This window comes from Thamnophis elegans, chromosome 1 (assembly GCF_009769535.1).
Source record: "Thamnophis elegans isolate rThaEle1 chromosome 1, rThaEle1.pri, whole genome shotgun sequence".
Taxonomy (NCBI): Eukaryota; Metazoa; Chordata; class Lepidosauria; order Squamata; family Colubridae; genus Thamnophis; species Thamnophis elegans.
In genome coordinates, this window is record NC_045541.1 from 37,035,505 (window position 1) to 37,057,894 (window position 22,390).

At 38.2% G+C, this 22,390-nt stretch overlaps 1 protein-coding gene across 1 annotated transcript in view; it reads left to right on the top strand.

The window, feature by feature from the left end:
• CACNB4 (calcium voltage-gated channel auxiliary subunit beta 4) overlaps positions 1–22,390 on the top strand; it is a 72,087-nt gene that overhangs the window by 45,913 nt on the left and 3,784 nt on the right. The window contains 8 exon segments of the mRNA XM_032235397.1: positions 359–377; positions 468–522; positions 525–547; positions 2,721–2,779; positions 14,513–14,622; positions 15,563–15,714; positions 17,519–17,614; positions 21,202–21,387. Coding sequence (XP_032091288.1) covers positions 359–377; positions 468–522; positions 525–547; positions 2,721–2,779; positions 14,513–14,622; positions 15,563–15,714; positions 17,519–17,614; positions 21,202–21,387 — 700 coding nt within the window.

Sequence of the window (22,390 nt, forward strand, 5' to 3'; positions counted from 1 at the left end):
CAATGCCATTAGTATACCCAACCTCAACCTCTTCAGCCTTGCTAAGTGATAAGGATAATAATCTAAAATTGCCATTCTCAGCCACAAAAGTGGAAATGGATATATTAAAGGCACAACTTTCTGAACAATTGATGGGAAGTGAGGAACAAGGCAGCTATCCTGAAGTTCTAGTCTGCATTCCGGTGGAAGGAAGGAGTAGCTGAAGACAGAGACTGAATCATTTCTCAAGCAGCAGCAGAAATATACAGGGGTTTAAACTTAAATGTCTCCCCACCACCAAATTATTTTGCAAATGCATGTTTGTATGGCTGCTATGCAAGCAATTCAACAAAAACATCTTCTCTTTTTTATCTTTCAGCAAAACAAAACAAAAAGTGGTAAGTACACAATCTCTCTCTTAATGCCCACTAAAATTTCTTGCTGTACTCTTTGCCAAGAGGTGGTGTTTACTAAACATATTTTTTCAGACAGAACATGTGCCTCCTTATGATGTTGTCCCATCCATGAGACCTGTTGTGCTAGTTGGCCTTCTTTAAAAGGCTATGAAGTAAGTGTGCCTGTTAGCAACTGACATTCCAGACTCTTTTAAACTATATCAAATTATTTGACCGCTTTGTGTGATCGGAGTTATATAATCAGATTATAGCAACTAGGTTGTCTTATGTTTTCCCCCATCTGATAACTATACAAATTTATTTGAATTTAATGCTAATTTATCAAGCAGGCTGTGAAACTTGATGTACACACTTCTGCAGTTTGGGCAAAGCCGCTTTAAAACCATTTATTATTGGGTAAATCTGAATCAGATAACATAGTCTGATATCCATGAAATGAATAAACCAAGATTTGCAAAGAAAAGGAACTGTCTTGAGAAATAGATGGCATTCCCAGAGCTGTAACATATTCCCTCCTTTAAAAAAAAACTGTTAAGGAAGATACATACTTTCTCAAATAAAATGGACATCAATCTTTCACTCGACTTTTTGTTTGTCTTAAAACAGAAACAAAACATATGCACAACAGATGGTACGTAAGAGGAAAGATTTAAGCTTTGCTCACTTGGAATTTAAAAATGTTTGTTTAAGTGCATGAAAGATATCTTCCCATGGTGCCTCCCAGGTCCCTTGCTTCAGTCTACCATTTCATTTCTGGAGTGTTATTTTTAATTTTAAACAAAAACTTAAAAGGAGTTGACTTGCTGTAGAGCCAACTATATTAGCCTTTATAATCATTTTGTTTCCAGTGACACTGCAGTGGGTCCGATAGGTGTAAAAAAATGGTGGGGAGACTACAACCCCATATTTTGTTCACAGTGTGTCTATTTACCCAGGAAAAACAAAGGAACTTGGATGGTGATTGAAAAACTTCCAGGTCAGAGGTGGGGAATTATGGCCTCTTTATGACTTGTGGACTTCAACTCCCAGAATTCCTGAGCATGGCTGGCTCAGGAATTCTGGGAGTTGAAGTCCACAAGGGGTTAAAAAGATCATAGTTTTCTCACTCCTGAACTTGGGGCACAGAAGACACCTATGCACTTTTGGATGAAGTGTTTTGTAATTGAGCCCATCCATTGTGGCAGCTATCTATTTCTCTTTCCTTTCTTCCATGCAGACTGGTGTGTTTTGGATCTGCTGCTAAACCATGATTTACATACACACACATGCACACACATACACAAGTCTGATGGATTGCCTCCATGATTGATGCACCTTGATTACTTCTGAATAAACTGTGTGCATTTATGTTTTCATTGGGATGAGAGATAAAGGGAGAGAGAAGCGAACGTTAGAAGAGGAGTAATAAATTTTGGTTATGTTCACTTCTAGCTCTGATCTCACCTTACTGTGGTGATGTGAACACCTGAATATTTCTCCTACCCAAAATTATTTTACATACATACACACAGACACACACACCAATTCCTGGTTTATGGATATAAACTGGGATCATGAAACATGGATTAAAGTTGGTCTGTTTTGCTAAATCATAATTAATATGACTGGTTAAGTCCAGACACAATAGCTGGATTGATGCACACAAGACTAAACCACGTGGTTTGTTTGGTGATGGTTCAGTTGGGTGTGCAAATCCAGCCATGGTGGTGATTTCACATATTCAGATTTAATGCCTAAATATTTCAGTACAAAAAATTAAAAAGTTCTCAATTTCTTGGGGATTTGGAGAACAGAAAAATGCATCCTGCAAAAGGAACAAGACAAACTTCGGATTTATTTCATTTCTATCCTGCCCTTCTACCCTGTGTGGGTGCATTTAAGGATTTAGTTAAGTAAGATTTGGCTTTATTTTCCCCTTCCAATTCTGTAGTTTAGATCCCAGTCAGGGAACAACCTGCAGCATGAGCCAGCAAAGAGGAATCATTTCTGACAGTTTCTGGCAGGCATAACTGGAATTGAGGATTGCCAACATATTCTGGAAAGCCCGGAGAGTTGTTGTGTATAAAAAGCAGACCAATTTGTGTTCTCATTTGCAAGTGCCGAGGCATGTCAGAAAACTTCCTGGATCTGTTGCAGAATGTTTAGTTATTTCTAGTCTATGTAGAAAATGTGTGTCAAAGGAGAGCTAACTCGCTAAGGCACCGCAATCCGCGTATAGACTTTGAGAATCTGCGATGCCTTAACTTTTCCACTTTCTTCTTTTACTTGGGACTTCTTTTTCTCTGTTGTTGATCTTATTACTTTCATTTTTTTTATCTCTGCAAGGTGACAGACATGATGCAGAAAGCCCTGTTTGACTTCCTGAAGCACAGGTTTGATGGGAGGTGAGCAGTAATGTTTTCCTGCCCCCCTTTTGTATTCATGATTCCCCTAGAAGGCTTCTAGACGGATGTCTCAGTCAATGGTATCATTATACTCAGTGGTGGGATTCAGATTAACAACCGGTTCTCTGCTCTAATGATTTATTGCAACAACCAGTTCACCACCAAACTGCTCAGAAACTTAACAACTGGTTCTCCCGAAGTGGTGCGAACTGGCTGAATCCCACCACTGATTATACTCTGTAAGTGATTTCGGCTGCCACAGCCATTATGTATAGAAGCTACATGCATGAAAGCATGTCCATTTGTTTATTTTATTTACTTAAGTATTTTAATACTATTTCTTTCTGTAATCATTATACTGTCTGTCTGTCTGTCTGTCTGTCTGTCTGTCTGTCTGTCTGTCTGTCTGTCTGTCTATCTACCTACCTACCTACCTACCTACCTACCTACCTACCTACCTATATCCATCCATCCATCCATCCTTAATAGGACTAACTGATTAGATATTTTAGCACGCAGTATAAATACCCAAAACAAATAAAATGTGATTATTCAAGTTAATAAGGACATCTGCCATCTTATGCCTAGTTACCCTTGTAGAACTAAACTCAGTGTACTTATTTCTGTCTGTATGGATTCAACTTGCAAAAATATGTATTGAATGTTAACAAAATGTTTTGGCTGAAATGAATGTTTTAAAACTTGAGTTTTGAGCTTTCTGTTCAGTAAAGTTAGATAAAACGCTGTTGCTTCCTCTAAAAAAAAAAGAAAATCTGGCTCAAACAAATGTTGCTACCTATTCATTATCAAGGACTGAGATGACATTGACTCAAATACCTAGGGAATTATTTAAAAGGTAGAACAAACATTTCTGGGAATAAGAAAGTAAAAATGGAAGTAGTTGGAGTTTGAAATTTTTAATTTCTTTGGCTTAATCATGCTTAATCATACTGGTGGTTCTTTCACTTATGCGAGCCCTATAAAATTGTCCAGGATTGGGTTTTTTTTTGTTGTTGTTGTTGACAAAAATATTCGCTCTCATTAGCCTAGTTATTTCACGGAACTTAGTCTCTCTGATGAATCTGTGACTGATTGCCTAGTTCTTTTAATCTGAACCTAAATCTTGCTTGTTCCTTGTCCTAAGGAAGTTATTTGCACGTTTATAATTTCAGATCCAGTCTTAATAACTTCTTCGATTGTAGCTTTAGGATTTCTCAAGCTTTTCTCTCCTCTAAGCATTCATTTTTAGATTGCTCACTGTTCCAGCTCCTTAGGTAATCCTTACTATTGAGTTGGATGGAACAGGAACAGGAAAACATTGCCTCCTGGAAGGAAAGATATACTGTATCTCACATTAGATTTGAATAGCTGAAGCGGTCTTTGGGTGAAGGGGTCTTTGGTGCACAAGTCTGGGTTTTGAAGCTAAGCAGCACTGGGCTTCATTAATATTGGGATAGGAGAAGTCCACCCAAACCACAGGGCTATAGCCGAGACTAAAAAATCAGAAAAAGACAATGGTGTCCATGAGAAAATCTTTCAATCTACACAGAATAGAATAGAATAATGAATTGAATTGAATTATTTATTGGCCAAGTGTGATTGGAACGCAAAAAGAATTTGTCTTTGGTGCATATGCTCTCAGTGTACATAAAGAAAAAATAAAATAGAATACATTCATCAGGAATCATAAGATACAACACTTAGTGATAGTCATAGGTTAATAATAAGCAATCAAATTATACTTATATACTTACAATACTTATCGTATTTGTTGGAGTATAAGACGCACCAAGATTTTGAAGAGCTAAATTTTTTTAAAAAAGTTTTTGCACTCTGCAGACCTTCCAAACCCTCTGCGCGCCTCATTTTTTGTGAAAAATGGAGCATGCAGAGAGTTTGAGAGGCCTGCAAAGTGCTCCTGGGAACTGGGGAGACGGGACGGATAGAAACGAGCAAAAAGTGGCCTATTTACATGAAAATGGGCCCATTTTTTGCCCCCCAAAGGCCACGCATAGCCTTTAGAAGGCTTGTAGAATGTTCCTGGAGGCTGGGGGGAGGAGGACAAGGAAAAAACAGCCCATTTTTTCCCTCATTTTTGCCTTCCCCAGCCCCCATGAGCACTTTGCAGGCCTCCTAAAGGCTACGCACATCCATTTTTGTGAATGTGGCGGGGTTTTGGGAGGCCAAAAATGCTGTATTCAGTGTATAAGATGCACCCAGATTTTTCACCCACTTTTTTGGGGGGGGGGGAAGGTCCGACATACTCCGAAAAATACGGTACATGCTTAAATTATAATTATATGATTGATCAAATGTGAGCAGTGATTAAACATGCACCATGAGTTTATGATACAAACATCAGGCATCAGGTTGCAAATACTTAAGGATGGAGCCATGTCATGGCATCATTTCTTGCATTATACCCTTTTTGACTTAATCTTGGTTTGTTGCAGATGCCTATGCACATTAGACATGTTCATGCATATGCATGCTCCTATACATACATATTTCAAGTTAAGAAGCTGTTTTATACCAGCACCATGATACATTTTAAAAAATATGGCAACTAACAGCAATTAGTAAGATCTTAGGAGCAGAGGGGGTGTCACATACTGTAACAACTGGTTCGCCCAGAATCGAAAATGTGAGTGCTCCCAATTTATTGCTGATAAAAAGTCACTACATTCTTATTATGAATATGAAAATTTATAATCTCTGGAAATACAACTTTCTTATATTGCATCCAAAGTAAATTTCAAAGGACTAGCTCTGCAGTGAGTGGTGTCTTATTTGCATACATCATAGCCAAGTTGCATCTAGTGATTTGTGTCCCAAAGCCCTAAATCTAAACCACTAAATCTAAAAAACATGATACAAGCTCTCGTACTAGAATTCAGAATTTTAAGACATCTTCTTGCATCATGTTTGCTCCCATCCATCTTCTGTCTATCTCAATGATATTTTAATAGCACCCATAAATCCAGTGACAGCATTCTTAATTTTGAAACTGCTTTTTCAGTTGATCCTCTCAATTTACCTGCTTAATTTTTTCTGTGACATTTTCTTAATCTGAAACGACACAAATTAAGTTTGAGTTTATGGAGAGATTTAATTCCATTTTTGTTTTAAAAAAATCCTTTCAAGATATACATTTCAGAAATATACACTTAGCCAAAAACAACAACAACAACAACAACAACAACAACAACAACTGTATTTTACCTATTTTCTTGAAGTTTCATCTTGGCCTTTACCTCATGGAATGATTCTCTGATATCTTTCTCTGATACAGAAGCAATAATAATACTGAAATATTTTTCAAGACTGTTGCAAGGATTACTGAGATGGTAATTGAAATCAATATGGAAAAGTGCTCTATGAGTCTATAGTAAATATATCAGGAAAAGGATTATAAGAATACGTCTATTACTATTTTTCTCCGCTCCACCCAGTACATTGGCTGTACTATTTATCTCCCTTGTTTTGTTTTTTGCCTGTTAGACTAAAATACAAATCGACCAGATTATTCAGTGAGATTGTGACCAAGACCAGTCCAGGCCACCATGCCTAATTTTTGGAACTATTTAATTCCAAGTTGGGAAGCTGAAGGGACAAAGATGCAAAGGATAGTAGAAATGATAGGGCAAACCCTAAAGCCTCATAAAGATTATACTGGCCATTTTACACATCATTATGTTTCTCTACATTAGCATACTGTGTAACTGAAATATAAAGTATGCTGGGCCAATAACATCTTCATTTTGGGGGGAAACTTGGGGCTTTTCTCTGTGAGTTTTTTCTTCTTTATGTAAGCAATTCCTTTCTTTTTTTAGAACTTACCTTGCATTCCTCAGTTTCTCTGAATTCGTTCACTAATAATATGTGCATGTGCACACACACAGCCTCATGCTACTGCCAAGACCCTTATCAAGACTTAATAGGGGCATATAATGCCTTTTCTTCACATTGTTCAAATACTGCAGTGTATTTTCCTAATAACGAGGGAAGAAAGATGGAAAGGTAGACCAATTGGAAGCGCAGGTGTTATCTCTCAGGCAGTTAGGTTTAAAGTGAATATGCAAGTTTCCAACTGTTCTAACTCTGAAGGTGATTTGTGGTACCAAATGTTAGCTTCACAGGTTCTGTTGTTGGCATCCGCTGGTATTCTGCTGAGTAAAAATTAAAAATTCTCAAAGCAGCTGGTAGTTGCTGGTAGATTTTTCCATTTTAGGCTACTCAAGCAGTGAATATGCAAGAGCTAGCATGAAACAATTTATTGCCATCCCAGAACATTATGTGACGGAGTATTTACTTTTGACTCATGCCACTTTAGAAGGACATAGTGGGTTTTTTTGATGTAGATGAGAAACACTTTGGAATTACATTAGTACAGATATTCTTTTTGTGTGTGCGTACATACACTCTCAGAGTTCCCCAACCTTTCTGGCTTTGCGGACCAATGGAGGGGGAGGGTGAGAGGGGAATGGTTCCAAGTGAGGGGCATTCAAGCATGCACACAGTTCCATTTGCATGAGCGACAAGCAATTGTGCCTGCTGCTCTCACAAATGAAGCACATGTGCTAGCCCATTGCTCGCAGAAGCGGGGATGCACACATATGCATGCTTGCCTACCACTTCTGCAGCCTGGTTCAAAAAGGCTTAAGACCTGATAGTGGGTGACAGTCTGGAGGTTAGGGATCCCTAATATATATCATAAGCACACACATCATATGCAGTTGAGGAGTACCAACTAAAGAACATGGAGGAGAGAAAAACAGAGCCAAATACATTCATATATCATTTATCCAAGAGCAGCTTTGAAGCCTCAGGGTGGCAGGTTAAGGCTTACAATTACATTCCTGGACCAAGCTGTACAGCAGTAGATAAACTAAAGATGGGAACTTACAGGAATTTGCCAGCTTTGGATAATGTGGACTGTGTTTCATTTAATAGGAGCTACTGCTTGGAAAATACAATTGCACTCTTGGCCTGGATACAGGAAAGGACTACAATTAACAGTACAGGTAGTCCTTGATTATGACAAAAATTGAGCTCAAAGTTTAAGTTGTTAAGTGAGATGGCAGTTAAATGAATGTTGCCCCATTTTATGACTTAACTTGCCACAGTTGTTAAGTGAGTCACTGCAGTTGTTAACTTAGTAATACAGTTGTTAAATGAATTCAGCTTCCCCATTGACTTTGCTTGTCAGATGGTCACAAAAGGTGATCACATGACCCCAGGTGGCATAAATATGAATCAGTTGCCAAGCATTTGGTTTTTGTCATGTGATCATCGGGATGTTGCAAACTGTCATAAGTCACTTTTTCAGTGCCATTGTAACGTCAAACGGTCACTAAATGAGCTGCTGTAAATCAAGGACTACCTATAAAAAGCAAAAACAAAAACAAAAGAAACCCATCCTGGATATCTCCAAAGCTGGATCCTCAAATTATCATCTTTACCTGATTATTATACAAACAGTATTGTTATTTATTGTGTTAATGCTTCTTACATAAGCATTATTTCATTTTTTTTAAGTGACCAAAACATGGGCATTTGTCATTTTAATTTGCCTGGCTAAAAGGAAAAGGAATGTGTCAATTTCCCCAATCCCATTTAATTGGTAGTTGCCTTATAAAAAGCAGATGCAGATACATCAGAAAGGAGATATGTTATCCATGTAACTCTGTTAAATGCCCTTTTCAAAATTCAGGAAAATATGTAATAAACAAGTTTCCCAATTTTAAAAAGCAGATGAGGTTTTGGCCTGGTTCACACATCAGCTAAGTAAGAGGTGGGCAGATTTTCGGCCTTAAACTACTGCTGAACTGCATTTTATAATAGGTCTCATAAAGGGGTGGGTTTCTCGCCCCGTTCCAACTGGTTTGGTTGGAACAAGGCTGGCGGCGGTCTCGTGCACGCGTGTAGCGCGTGCACATGCGTGGCGCACGCATGCGTACTAGCGTCTGTGCGATGCTCCAGCTGCTCCTGGAGGATCGCGCAGGCGCTGTATGCGTCCTGCGCATGCGTGGAAGCGCAGAACTCGTCAAACCGGGTAAGGAGTGTGGGCGGGCGGGTGCGCCCTTCGCCGTTCCCGGAAGTTACTTACTTCCGGGTTCGCCGACCACCGGTTCGCAGGGATCGCCACGAACCGGTTGAAACCCACCCCTGGTCTCATACCTCCATTTAAAAATAAAGTGGTTATTTTAAGTTTGGTTCAGCACAGTTGCTTAAGCACCAAATTTTCCATGTGACTCAAACTGCTTTTACCTTTTTAAAGATAAAATGACATATTGATGGAGTGCTGTTGTATAAATTACATGGCTAAATAAATTGCATAGAGTATTTTCAATTGCTTCTCAACCAGCGAAGAAAATAGAAATATGAATATTTTATATACATTATAGTATTGAAACTCTGTTTATGCCTACAACTAAGAGGTTGTGAGCAAGCCCTTTAAGGTGATCCTAGTTAGATAGGAGCTCCATTGGATGTTTTTGCATTTAAATGCATCATATCACTGAATGTTAGTTTAGGTGATGGTACTCATTAATACTTTCACTTTGCCCTCTCCTGGAGCTCTGAATTATCTTACTTACCTAAAGCTTGTTGCCTGGTTATGAGAAGGAAATTTTTATATTAAGTACAGAGCAAGCATTTCATCATTGCTGCTGACAGATGTCGTTTGGTGCAGTATTTAAATATGAAAACTGGGCATCATTGTTTTCCTATAGGAAACCATGGTAACTGTCAATGGCAAGTCAAGGGTTGCTATGAATAAATCTTCTGCAGACTGTATTTTGTACCACACGTGAAAAAAACTGAGGAGCACCATAACCCATAAAGATCAGCCTTGTCTGTTCGATTTCTCTTAGGCCAGACTTTTTCACCCTTTCTGCTTGAAAGAAGAGTGTTTTGCCAAATTGAGCATATGCCTAAATGTACATTTTATTGGACTATTTCTTTCATCTTCAAATAAAATCTCTCCATTTTGAAGTGAATATCAATTCCCTTCTTAGGAAGGCAGGATAGCACTGATTTATAACATCTAGAAAGATATATAATAGATATATGAATGATATGCTATGCATCTATCTATCATCCATCCATCCATCGATCACCATGCCAACATTTGGAAGATAATAGCAGAGTTGAAAGGAACCTTGGAGGTCTTCTAGTCCAACCCCCTGCCTAGGCAGGAAACCCTATACCATTTCAGACAAAGGGCTATCCAACATCTTCTTAAAGACTTCCAGTGTTGGGGCATTCACAACTTCTGGAGGCAAGCTGTTCCACTGATTAACTGTTCTAACTGTCAAGAAATTTCTCCTCAGTTCTAAGTTGCTTCTCTCCTTGATTAGTTTCCACTCATTGCTTCTTGTTCTACCCTCAGGTGCCTTGGAGAATAGTTTGACTCCCTCTTCTTTGTCGCAACCTCTGAGATATTGGAACACTGCTATCATGTCCCCCCTAGTCCTTCTTTCTATTAAACTAGACATACCCAGTTCCTGCAACCGTTCTTCATATGTTTTAGTCTCCAGTCCCCTAATTATCTTTGTTGCTCTTCTCCGCACTCTTTCTAGAGTCGCCACATCTTTTCTACATCGTGGTGACCAAAACTGAATGCAGTATTCCAAGTGTGGCCTTACCAAGGCATTATAAAGTGATACTAACACTTCACGTGATCTTGATTCTATCCCTCTGTTTATGCAGCCTAGAACTGTGTTGGCTTTTTTGGCAGCTGCTGCACACTGCTGGCTCATATTTAAATGGTTGTCCACTAGGACTCCAAGATCCCTTTCACAGTTACTAATGTTGAGCAAGGTACCACCTATACTGTGCCTGTGCATTTCGTTTTTGTTGCCTAAATGTAGAACCTTACTCTTTTCACCATTGATTTCATTTTATTAGATAGTGCTCAATGTTCAAGTTTGTCAAGATCTTTCTGTATCTTAGCCTATCTTCTGGAGTGTTGGCTATTCCTGCCAGCGTGGTGTCATCTGCAAATTTGATGAGTTCCCCATTTATTCCCTCATCTAAATCATTGATGAAGATGTTAAAGAGTACTGGGCCTAAACAGATCCTTGGGGTACTCCAATAAATATAATAAATGTGATGTGTTGGGATAAAAAATGTACAGTAATGAATATAGATATTGTTGAATAATTCTGTTACTAATTGTTGTTTGTAGTGGATTAATATGATAACTGTCAGGGTTGCCAGTTACCATATTAATCTACTAATATGTAACCCTAACCCTAACTAGCATTACAATGGGGAGACAAAGCGTTTACACCCTCCTCTTTTGTGAGAAGAGAAGATATAAAACAATCAAGGTTGCCATCAAGTTCTTTGCTGGTGAGGTAGTTGCAGCCTTATAGAATAAATCTGTGGAATAAAAATGCACATGGATTTATTTCTCAATCCTAAATATTACAAATGGTTTTTTATACAATAATTTTATATAATTTTTATTCAAGATTTTTAAATAAATAAAACAAAAATATGAGGATGTACTGAAAGTGAAATTCAAAAAAAGGAAGGAAAAAATGCACAAAATTAAAAAAATTAAAGACAACTTTTGATCTTTGTAGCAGTTTCATACAAACTTAATACTTCCTCTCATTTAAACTTGCATACACAATTCATTTCTTCCCATGTCCAGTTCTTTTCATGTGGCAAATCATCAGTTCATTTCTATCCATACTCAGCCAAAAGTTCATAAAGGGTTTCCAGTACTTATAAAGATACTTACGATCTTATCCCTGATCAAACAGGTCAACTTTATATTCTTTTCTCTTCTGCAGTATTCTGCCATTAATAATCCTGTGCTTAATATTGAGATGATGTAGGATTTGGTCTCTTGACTTCTTCTTGACAAGTCTTGTTATTTCTTGGTGCATTTCCTGACTTTTCATTTCTTGTATCAATTCTACTACTTCTTCCTTATTGAATTTTTTTAACCTTCTCATCAACCTTCTCTTTGATATCTTCACCAGATTGTCCTGTAATTGCTGTCAGTCACAAACAGAATTGTTTCACATTTGAATCAAACAGTATCACATTGTCAAAAAAAATTCTAATGTCTTGATTTAATGCTTCTGACTTATTTTCATTTTTTTATTCATATTTGTTCAACCTCCCCATTCACCTTCAGTATAGAGTCTTCAATTTTTTAATTCATTTTTTCTTTGTTTACACATTTTTCCTCCATGTACTTTTTAGATTTATTCCCCCCCTCCCCCTTTTCCCTATATCCTCAACTCTTTGGACCCATTTAGCACTCTGCAGTTTATAGTCAGATAATCTTTCATCTTATTTCTTTGCTTAACAAAACTAATGAATTGACTTCTTTGGCAAATCTAAACAATCCTTTTCCCCATGGAACTATGCATAATTTATTTAATTATTTCAACAGTACTTTTTAAAATAAGTAATTCCAAACTGAACTGCCCCCTTAGTTCATTTTAAACCTTCCCACTTTAAATTTAAATAAAGGCAAGGCGATCAAACCGGTGAGTCCTAGAGGAGATCAACCCTGACTGCTCTTTAGAAGGCCAGATCCTGAAGATGAATCTCAAATACTTTAGCCACCTAATGAGAAGGAAGGACTCGCGGGAGAAGAGCCTCATGCTGGGGAAGATTGAGGGCAAAAGAAGAATGGAACAACAGAGAATGAGGTGGCTGGATGGAGTCACCAAAGCAGTAGGCGTGAGCTTAAATGGACTCCAGAAGATGATAGAGGACAGGAAGGCCTGGAGGCACATTGTCCATGGGGTCCGATGGGTCGGACACAGCTTCGCAACTAGCAACAACTTTACATTTTTAGGCAGCCTTTTTCTTTTATTATTTTAAATCCTCATTTGTCTTGATTTAGTTTTAATCTTTAATCTTGGTGAAAGGAACCCTCACCAGGTCCTTATGATTTTCTGATAAGAAGATCTCTGTATTGTTTTTAAATGTGACCTGTCAAAACCCCGCTCGACTAATCCGCGCCCGATTAAACCGCGTCGCTGATGTCATCAACAGGGCGACAACAGCCAGCGCGGAGAAAGAAGGGCGCTTTAAATAGCGCTTTGAAAGCAAGCCGATTCAACTTAAGGTAAGGGTTAGGGTAGGGTTAGGTTTAGGGTTAGGTTTAGGGTTAGGTTAAGGGTTAGGGTTAGGGTTAGGGTTAGGTTTAGGGTTAGGTTAAGGTTAGGGTTAGGTTAAGGGTTAGGTTTAGGGTTAGGTTAAAGGTTAGGGTTAGGTTTAGGGTTAGGTTTAGGATTAGGTTTAGGGGGGGTAGGTTTAGGTTTAGGGGTTAATTTTAGGTTTAGGGTTTACAGTGTGCTTCTATCTCCGCGCTGTTGTCGCCCTGTTGATGACGTCAGCGACACAGTTTAGTCGAGCACGGTTTTGTGGTGGAACCTTTTTAAAAGGTTATATTTCAAATGTGTTTTAGAAAGTGGGGATATAAGGGAACCCCAACATCTTTAAATAGGCTCTGCTGAGGTTGTGAGCCTGATGTTTCTTCCTTGGCTCTCAGTGATCATACTTATGAGGAGCCCTGCAAAGTTCTCACAAGAAGCTGCCTTCCAGAATGCACATGGGCAATCTCTTGGCTTCTCCTTATCCAGAGAAACTCTGGATAAGAGAAACTCCACTGCTTCAGGTATAGAATAGAATAGAATTCTTTATTGGCCAAGTGTGATTGGACATACAAGGAATTTGTCTTTGGTGCATATAAGTATAACTATAAATATAAGTAAGTATAATCTTTATTTTCATTGTACTTAAATACAACGAAATTGGTTTTAACCTCACTGGTGCAAAATTATAACAGAAATGAAAAAAGAAAGAAAAAGGAAAAAAAAACTAGCGTGTGCATGGAGTGATTGTGGTTGTATTTAAAAGTCTTACAGCCCAAGGATAGAAACTATCTTTAAACCTGTTTGTTCGGCTGGCTATACTTTGATGTCTTCTGCCTGATGGTAGAAGTGCAAAGAGACACTGACCAGGGTGTGAATCATCTCTGAGTATCTTCCTTACTCTGCTAAAGCAGTGAGATCTGGCGACAAATGACAGTTAAGAATTCCACATAGAGTACAAGCAACTCTGCTGTTAGTACACCAGTTATATGCTCTCAGTGTACATAAAAGAAAAGATACATTCGTCACAAATCAGAAGGTAAAACACTTCATGATAGTCAAGTAAGCAATCAAATCATACTAGGAAACAATATAAATCATAAGGATACAAGCAACAAAGTTATAGTCATAAGTGGGAGGAGATGGGTGATGGGAACGATGAGAAGATTAATAGTAATCGTAATGCAGACTTAGTAAATAGATAAATAATCACTAATCTTCACCTCAGCATTGTCTCCACAGTTTGTAGGCACACCATTTCTTATTTCCCCCACCAGGAAGTCCCTTACTACAATAGTTTTAATAAAGTAAATATCCATATTGTATTTTGAAATTAAATTGAAGGAACGCATTGTACACAGAAACAGTGAACGATAATGGTACGTGTTTTGCTAGCATCAATATGATGATCCATTAGTAGTATTCTGCTGGCTTTTTTAAAAATGTTTTTGGTAAATGAAATAGCTTTGCTTTTCAGCAGAATTGTTTGCCTCCCTGATTGTACAATATAGTGCTTCTTTTAGAATGTTGTGTTGTAAAAGGCAATTTATCATTTTTCACAACTTGCATTTAAATCATTTTGTTCTGTCCTGTTTTTTGGTAGGATATCAATCACTAGAGTGACAGCTGACATTTCTCTTGCCAAGAGATCTGTTTTAAATAATCCAAGCAAAAGGGCAATAATTGAACGGTCAAATACCAGGTCCAGTTTAGGTAAGTTTTCTCCCCAGAAATAGATTGTGATAGTTTTACATGGTGATGGCTATTTCCTCCCCCCCACCCCAGCCCCAAATTTTGTGGAGGAGGGGAGAAGTATTATCTTCTGTTACAAAAACATGGAATTGCCATGCTCTGATCCTTGCCAAGAGAGGAAACAAGGAGCTGGGTCAAGGCAGTGCTCAGTGCTTCATTACTGGAGTAGAAGATACTGCCCTTAACTCTTTCAAGTTCTCAAAAGGGTTGCCTTGGATGCAACAATTTTGAGCAAATACTGTCCTGTCCTTGACTTTCCCTTTGGGAGGAAGATGGTAGATCAACATTACCAAGGATTCTGGAAAAATCAGATTACTTATATTGTTGGGCAACAGTTTTAGTCCTGAACATGGGATGGAAACCACATTAACGACTCTTGTGGATGACCTAGTGGGGAGAGAGCAATTGGCTTTGGTCTACTAGATCTCCTAGTGGGCTTTAGTGTCATCAATCATGGTATTCTTTTGTGTCACTATGAGGGTTGGGGATTGAGAGCACATTATTATAGTAGTTCTGCTCTTCCCTAAGCAAGCAATTTTAATTGGGGATAATGGGAGAGGAGCAATGGAGATCCTGGTCCTCCGGTATCCATGTTGCCCCTCTCCCCACGTGAAACTATTGGGAGACGTCATGTTTTGGTACTGAATAAAGCATGTAGATGCTAAAACCTTCTCTTTTTTTACCATCCATCCTATAATGGTAGTTTATTATTTGTTTTCTTTCTTAGTTCAGTTTTGCATGATTAATGTTACATACACAATGATTAGAAGGCACATCTCTATAGTAGATGGATCTTCTTCACAGTGGAAATACTGTATATGAAGTTCAAAGTTGTACTTAAGTACTGTGATTTGTTCCAAAATATGTTACTCATGTTTTCTGCGTCTTTTTCATTTTTTAGCGGAAGTACAAAGTGAGATTGAACGAATTTTTGAACTGGCACGATCCTTGCAATTGGTTGTTTTAGATGCAGATACAATTAACCACCCTGCACAACTTATTAAGACATCGTTAGCTCCAATTATTGTCCATGTTAAAGTGTCATCTCCAAAGGTAGGCCTCTTTGTCTCTTAGCCTTTCTCCATTCATACATGTCCTCGTGGAAATAGTTTTCTTTGCTTTGTGTATGACATGTTACCTGCATCTTATCTCTAGCCCATGATTGAAATAATGTAGCTTTGAGTTGTACTTAGATATAATTCCACTCCACAGTAGAAACTACCTCAGAACAGCTGAACATTTGTAAAATGTATTATGTTTCGCCATGTATTAAATTGGAAGTTATATCAAGTGAACAGTACAGGTAGTCCTTGACTTACAACCACAATTGAGCCCAAAATTTCTGTTGCTAAGTGAGACATTTGTTAAGTGAGTTTTGGCCCATTTTACGACTTTTCTTGCAACAGCTGTTATGTGTATCACTGCAGTTAATAAGTGAGTAGCTTAGTTGTTAAGCGAATTTGGCTTTCCCATTGACTTTGCTTGTCAGAAGGTTGCAAAAGGTGATCACATGACCCCGGGATACAGCAAAGGCCATACCTTTGAACCAGTTGCCAAGCATCTGAATTCTGATCACATGATCAGGATCATGAGCGTATAGAGAAAAGAAAATCCACAAGGAATTATTAGGTTCTAGAGAGAGAATGAAAAGGAATTAGTAGCACTTGAACAACATTCAAACCAAATCATGAAAGCATACAAGTGACATACCTCTAAAAATAGAAATTTGAGAGGTACTTGGAACCTGACTGATTTATACTGACTTAATAAAAGTGGAGAAAATATACTTTTGATTAGAAATTACCATAAATGATATTCAGGAAATATTCTAATCTGTGGTGGAGAATGCTATCACATTATATTATTTATTTTCCAAAGAAGACCTTATTTTCCACTGTCTTATCTTCTGCTCTTAAGGCAGTGTACTTTACTTACTCATTCAATTACCAAATTTGCCTGCCAGGTATTCATCTGGCAAGTCCTTAGCCTGGTCAGCTTCAGCACATTAGTTCGCTCTCTGGTTTTGAGGTTGGGGATGGTGGGGGCTGTGCTTCTGATTGTCAGAGGGAGCTCCAGTGACTAAAGCAGGCAAAGCAGGGAAGTGGTAAGAGAAGGCAGCAGCTGTTCCGGGTACCATTTTGGGTACCGCACATCGAGCATTTGGAGGCTGAAAACGCAACACGCGGAGCCCAAAAACCCAAGCCATTGTTGGTGGCAATCTCTGCAGCCAGGAAGAGGATTCACAGAGGTTGAAGGGTATGGGCCGGCGGGAGGCTGGGGCTACATTCAGAGTATGACGCATCCAAATTTTCAGCCTCTTTTAGGAGGAAAAAAGTGTGTCTTATACTCTGAAAAATACAGTATTTGTTCTCCTTCAACTTTCAATGCCAACTCTTTTCCTTTGGTGAAACATGCCTGAAATCATCCTGTTGATACCATATTATTCTTCTCTGCCTTTCCTTTGATCACATTCAAGTGTAGAGGTTAGATCATATGGATAAAATTATTTTATTTTGGTATTTTGCAAAGCACTTAAATTAAATGGTCTTAAATTAAATGCTAATAAATACTTGTCCAGGGCTAGATAAGAGTTCAGGCAGTGATTTTTGTAGACACCATGTTTGAAGAGGATCCAATCCCTTGGCGCAGGATTTATCCAGACTTAATTTGATCCTTTAGTACACAAATCCAGCAATAATACTGAGAATTCTACCAAAGGAGGACAAACTTATATAGAGGTACAACAAACTTTCGAGTTTACTAGGTGAAGCATAAAATGTGAAGTATCATGTCATTAAAAAAAACAAGTTTGACAGCCATGAAACAACCTCACTGTTACTTTGCATTGTCTTTTCAGGTTTTACAGCGACTGATCAAGTCAAGAGGAAAGTCACAGAGCAAACATTTAAATGTCCAGCTGGTTGCAGCTGATAAGCTTGCACAGTGTCCGCCAGTAAGTTCAGGACTGCATTTTTAAAAAATTCTATAAATAATAAAAATAGAGATAGCAGAATCCTTTGCATGAATGAAGTGCTTTATTTTCCAATAATTTATTTCAGGAGAAGAGAGGTTGTAACGGACAGCTGATCAAATCCCAAATGTGTTAAAAAATACGTTAGGTCATGAGTCCTTGGCAAAGAAGCTCTCCTCTTTCCATCTACAGCCAGAGAATCATGGCCAGGGCCTACTGTGATGTGTAGGATTATAGTAGCAACTGCATTTACTGTCTTTTCTTTAACATCCCCACTTCCTTTCCACCCACAACACCAGAGAAATGTGCACTAGGAAAATGAAAGCTCTCTGTGCGGTCCAGTGTATTACATTTTCCTTACTAAGTAATTTTCCATGATTTCTGCATTTCTTGTAATGAAAGGCAAGACAAGGCAAGCTGAGTGCCTGGTGTTCAAACAGTATTATTAGGAAGCAAACGGAAGACAGAAAGCATTAACTTGTTTCTTCTTAAATTGTGTGATTTGGCGAACATACATGAAACTATTTGAATATAATGAAAATATCTGAATTACAGGGAGGGAGGGGGCAGGGAGGGGGAGAGAGAGAGATGAGAAAGAGAGAAAGAGAAAGAAACCTGCTTCCCCATTGACTGCTTGTCCGGAAGTTTGAAAAGGTGATCACATGACCCCGGGATACGGCCAGGCCATGATCAGTTGCCAGGCATGTGAATATAAATTATTTGACTGTGGGGGATACTGCAATGGTCATAAGTGTGACAATGGTCGTAAGTCACTTTTTTCAGTGCTGTTGTAATTGTGGTCACCAAGCAAACTCTTGTAAGTCAAGGACTACCTGCACAGTTTTTTAATAAACTTTAAGCTGTGTAGTTTTATGTTTTATAACTCATAAACCACCCAGAGTTGCTTTGTAGGGGAGATGAGTGGCATAAACATTTAATAAATAATAACATAACACTAATAAGACATACATTTAACATGTATTTTGAAAAAAAAGGGAGATGTGTGAGTGACAAAGTGTCCATGGAAACCGTGAGCATCCACATTTTGTCTTCTTTGTAGTTTTATTTACGACAGGATTGAAGGCTTACATTGCCTCAGTGATTCATATGTAAAATCTTTGGCAACTGCTGAAACCAACAACCAGCTTTTTGAGAGTTTTAAAGAGACTTATCTGCTAACATTGATTTCCCCAGTTGATACTACTTGTTCACTGATTTCACCCTTCCATATTAAAACAGTAACATATTGTTCATTTAACGATTGTTCAAAGTTACAATACCACTAAACAAATACTGGACCAACCGGTCCTCGCACTCAAGGTAAAGGGTACAAAAAGGTATAAAAAACCAAGATCATGTGACAACAATACTTTACAACAGTTGCAGCATCCTGGGGTCATGTGATCTCCATTTGCAATCTTTCCAGGGGGCTTCCAACAAGCAAATTCAGTGGGGGAAACTGGATTTGTTTAACAAGCAGACTTCATTTGCAAAATGACTTTGGCAAGAGTCGTAAAATTGGGGGCAACTTATTTAAAGACCTTATTCCTTAGTGATGGATGTTCTAGACACAATTGTGATCGTAAGTCATCGTAAGTCATCTGTAGCTATTTATTGACACATAGTTCCCTTTACATATACCATACCCATTGAGAATATTGGTTTTGAATCCATCTATCTACAGTACATTATACACCAAATTTCTTTCTGTATATCTAGCAAGTTTGGGTATGTTTATGAACAGAGAAAATGTTTTAACATACAGCAAGTTTAACATACAGCAAATTAATTTACATTGTATTGTAAACCTAGATTCTGAAGTAGAATATTAATAATTAAGAATCCTTTATCAGCTCCAAATCCTTATGAATTTTTCATAGTGGCAGTATATGCTGATGCTAAGATCAGCTCTTATTATGCAAATGCTGTAAGCATCAGCATTTATTATACAGAATGTCCTGGTGTAGGAGCTGTGTAAAGAAAGAGTTTTTAAAAACAACATTTTTGTTATACTGTACTCTAAATGTCCTCATTCTTTTATCTTGCACGGTGTAAAAGGTATCAGCTGTTATTCTGAAACAACTATTACAAAATTTGTTTCCATTACAAACATTTTCTTTCAGAGAGCTAGTTGTTACTGGAAGATGAACTATTAATTTGGCTGTGCAAATTCTCACTCAAGTGCGCATGGAAGACTTCTATCTGAGAAATGTGACAGTATATCAAGGATAAAGTTATGGCAGTCTTCCATAATTTGGTAATCTCCGCATGTTTGGAGACTACAAGCTTTCATAGTTTGCTGTTAGTGAAAGATTTGGGTCAGGAATTCTAGGAATTGCAGCCCGCACAGATATGGAGAACACCAGAGGAAGAAAGCTGTATTAAACTATAAGATTCCAGGTGAATAAAAGCATAAAGAATGTGGCATAGGAGTTTAATCCAAAAGAAATGGGAAAATTATTCCATAGAATAGGTTTGAAATAGCCCTGCTGTGAGCAGAACATGGCCATGACCAATTTATGACATCTGTTCAAGCTGTGGTCATTAATCAAATCGCATGCTGTCCTTAGGTGTGACATCACATGACTACAACTTGTGAATTCCCACTAGCTTTCCCATTTACTTTGTTTGTGAAGGTTACAAAGGGCAATAACATGACTGCAGGATGCTGTGATTATTACAAATGTTCATTGGTTGCTAAGTGCTTGAACCCCGATCATATGACGGGAGAAATATTGTGATGGCCACAAGTTCAAGATCCGGTTGTAAATTTCTTTTTCCAGCAATAATGTAACTTTAAACAGTCACTGAATGAGCAGTCATTAAGTGAAGACTACCATTGTGAGGTTGCAGTGGGAAGTGTAGGGTTAGGTTTGGATTTGGTTATGAATTAAGTTTAACCATCTTGCTGCATAAGTCTCATACACTATATTGCCAAAAGTATTTGCTCACCCATCCAAATAATCAGAATCAGGTGTTCCATCACTTCCATGGCCATGGGTGTATAAAATCAAGTACCTAGGTATGCAGACTGTTTGTACAAACATTTGTGAAAGAATGGGTCGCTCTCAGGAGCTCAGTGAATTCCAGCGTGGAACTATGATAGGATGCCACCTATGCAACAAATCCAGTCGTGAAATTTCCTCGCTCCTAAATATTCCATAGTCAACTGTCAACTGTATTATAAGAATGTGGAAGTGTTTGGGAACGACAGCAACTCAGCCACGAAGTGGTAGGCCACGTAAACTCATCCAACATCAGTGTGTGACCTCACAAATGCGCTTCTGGAAGAATGGTCAAAAATTCCCATAAACACACTCCTGAACCTTGAGGACAGCCTTCCCAGAAGAGTTGAAGCTGTTACAGCTGCAAAGGGTGGACCGACGCCATATTGGACCCCATGGATTAGGAATGGGATGTCACTTACAGTAAGTTCATATGCGAGTAAAGGCTGGTGAGCGAATCCTTTCGGCAATATAGTGTATTTGAGATCAAGAGTTTGTTTTTAAAATCACCATTCATAGTCTGCGTTTGATAATAACATAATGTAATGCTTATGTTCTGAACAGGAAATGTTTGATGTTATTCTGGATGAAAATCAACTTGAAGATGCTTGTGAACACTTGGCAGAGTACCTTGAGGCCTACTGGCGTGCTACACACACTACCAGTAGCACACCTATGACACCTTTGCTTGGAAGAAACCTTGGCTCCACTGCACTATCCCCTTACCCTACTGCGATCTCTGGATTACAGGTATGAATCTCATGAGTTTGTCATTGGTGGTATGCACTTACGTATCCTGTATCGGAGCCCAATGGCTCATAAGAAGACACCTGTATTCGGAAACCAGCGTGCCTAGAGATTTAAACTTGCGGTTTGTTTGTTTAATTTCTATAGGTGCCCAACTGAACTAAGTGACTCTGCCCCATTTTCCATTAAAGATTAGGTTACTTCCATTGATTGGTATAAAGCGCTTGATAATTGAAAAAAATATGGGAATTTTCCTGTAATTTGTAATTCATATGAGCCTCACAGTGCTTTTGAATGCATTCTGTGGGTTTGTTGCATTGGAATACAATTAGTAAGAGTGAAAATATACCTGACAGTGAACTTCACTTAGTAAATTCACTAGCAAGTAGTAGCAAAATACAATCAGATGTGGCAGGTCTGTAAATTCCTTTTGTATGATACTGGCTCCACTGGATTTTGGGGGAAAACATTTCCAGATCTGTATGCAACGATTGTAACACTATTTAGTGTCTCAATACATAATGAATCTTGACTGGATGCGTCCCTTGAAAAGGGGAGTCAACAAGTGATATAAATATTTAGTGATCATTCTACAACTCCTTCTATGTTATTATAATGCCACAGCCAACAGGTAATGCACAGATATATGCATTGGATTAACTGATCTTATTAGTCAAGAAAAATAAATTGTAGCTACTTTGGTTTCTTTTTAATTCTGGCAAGTTTTGTTTGGATACAAATAGAATATGAGTAACATTAACATTAACATTGTTGTATGTAAATCAAAGGGGATGATGGAACATAACCAGATCCTCCCTTTTTATCGTGGAAAAAACCTGCTGCACAAAAATTTCTTGAAAAGATAAGCATGTCAGATATGTTATGGTGCCACCAATTGTTGCAAATAGATTAGTTTCATTATTTTCTCCAGGTTGATCAACTCACAAAAATTGTGTATTAATATGATGCTAATGCCCTGCCTCTAGTGTAGTTTGCCTCATTTCTT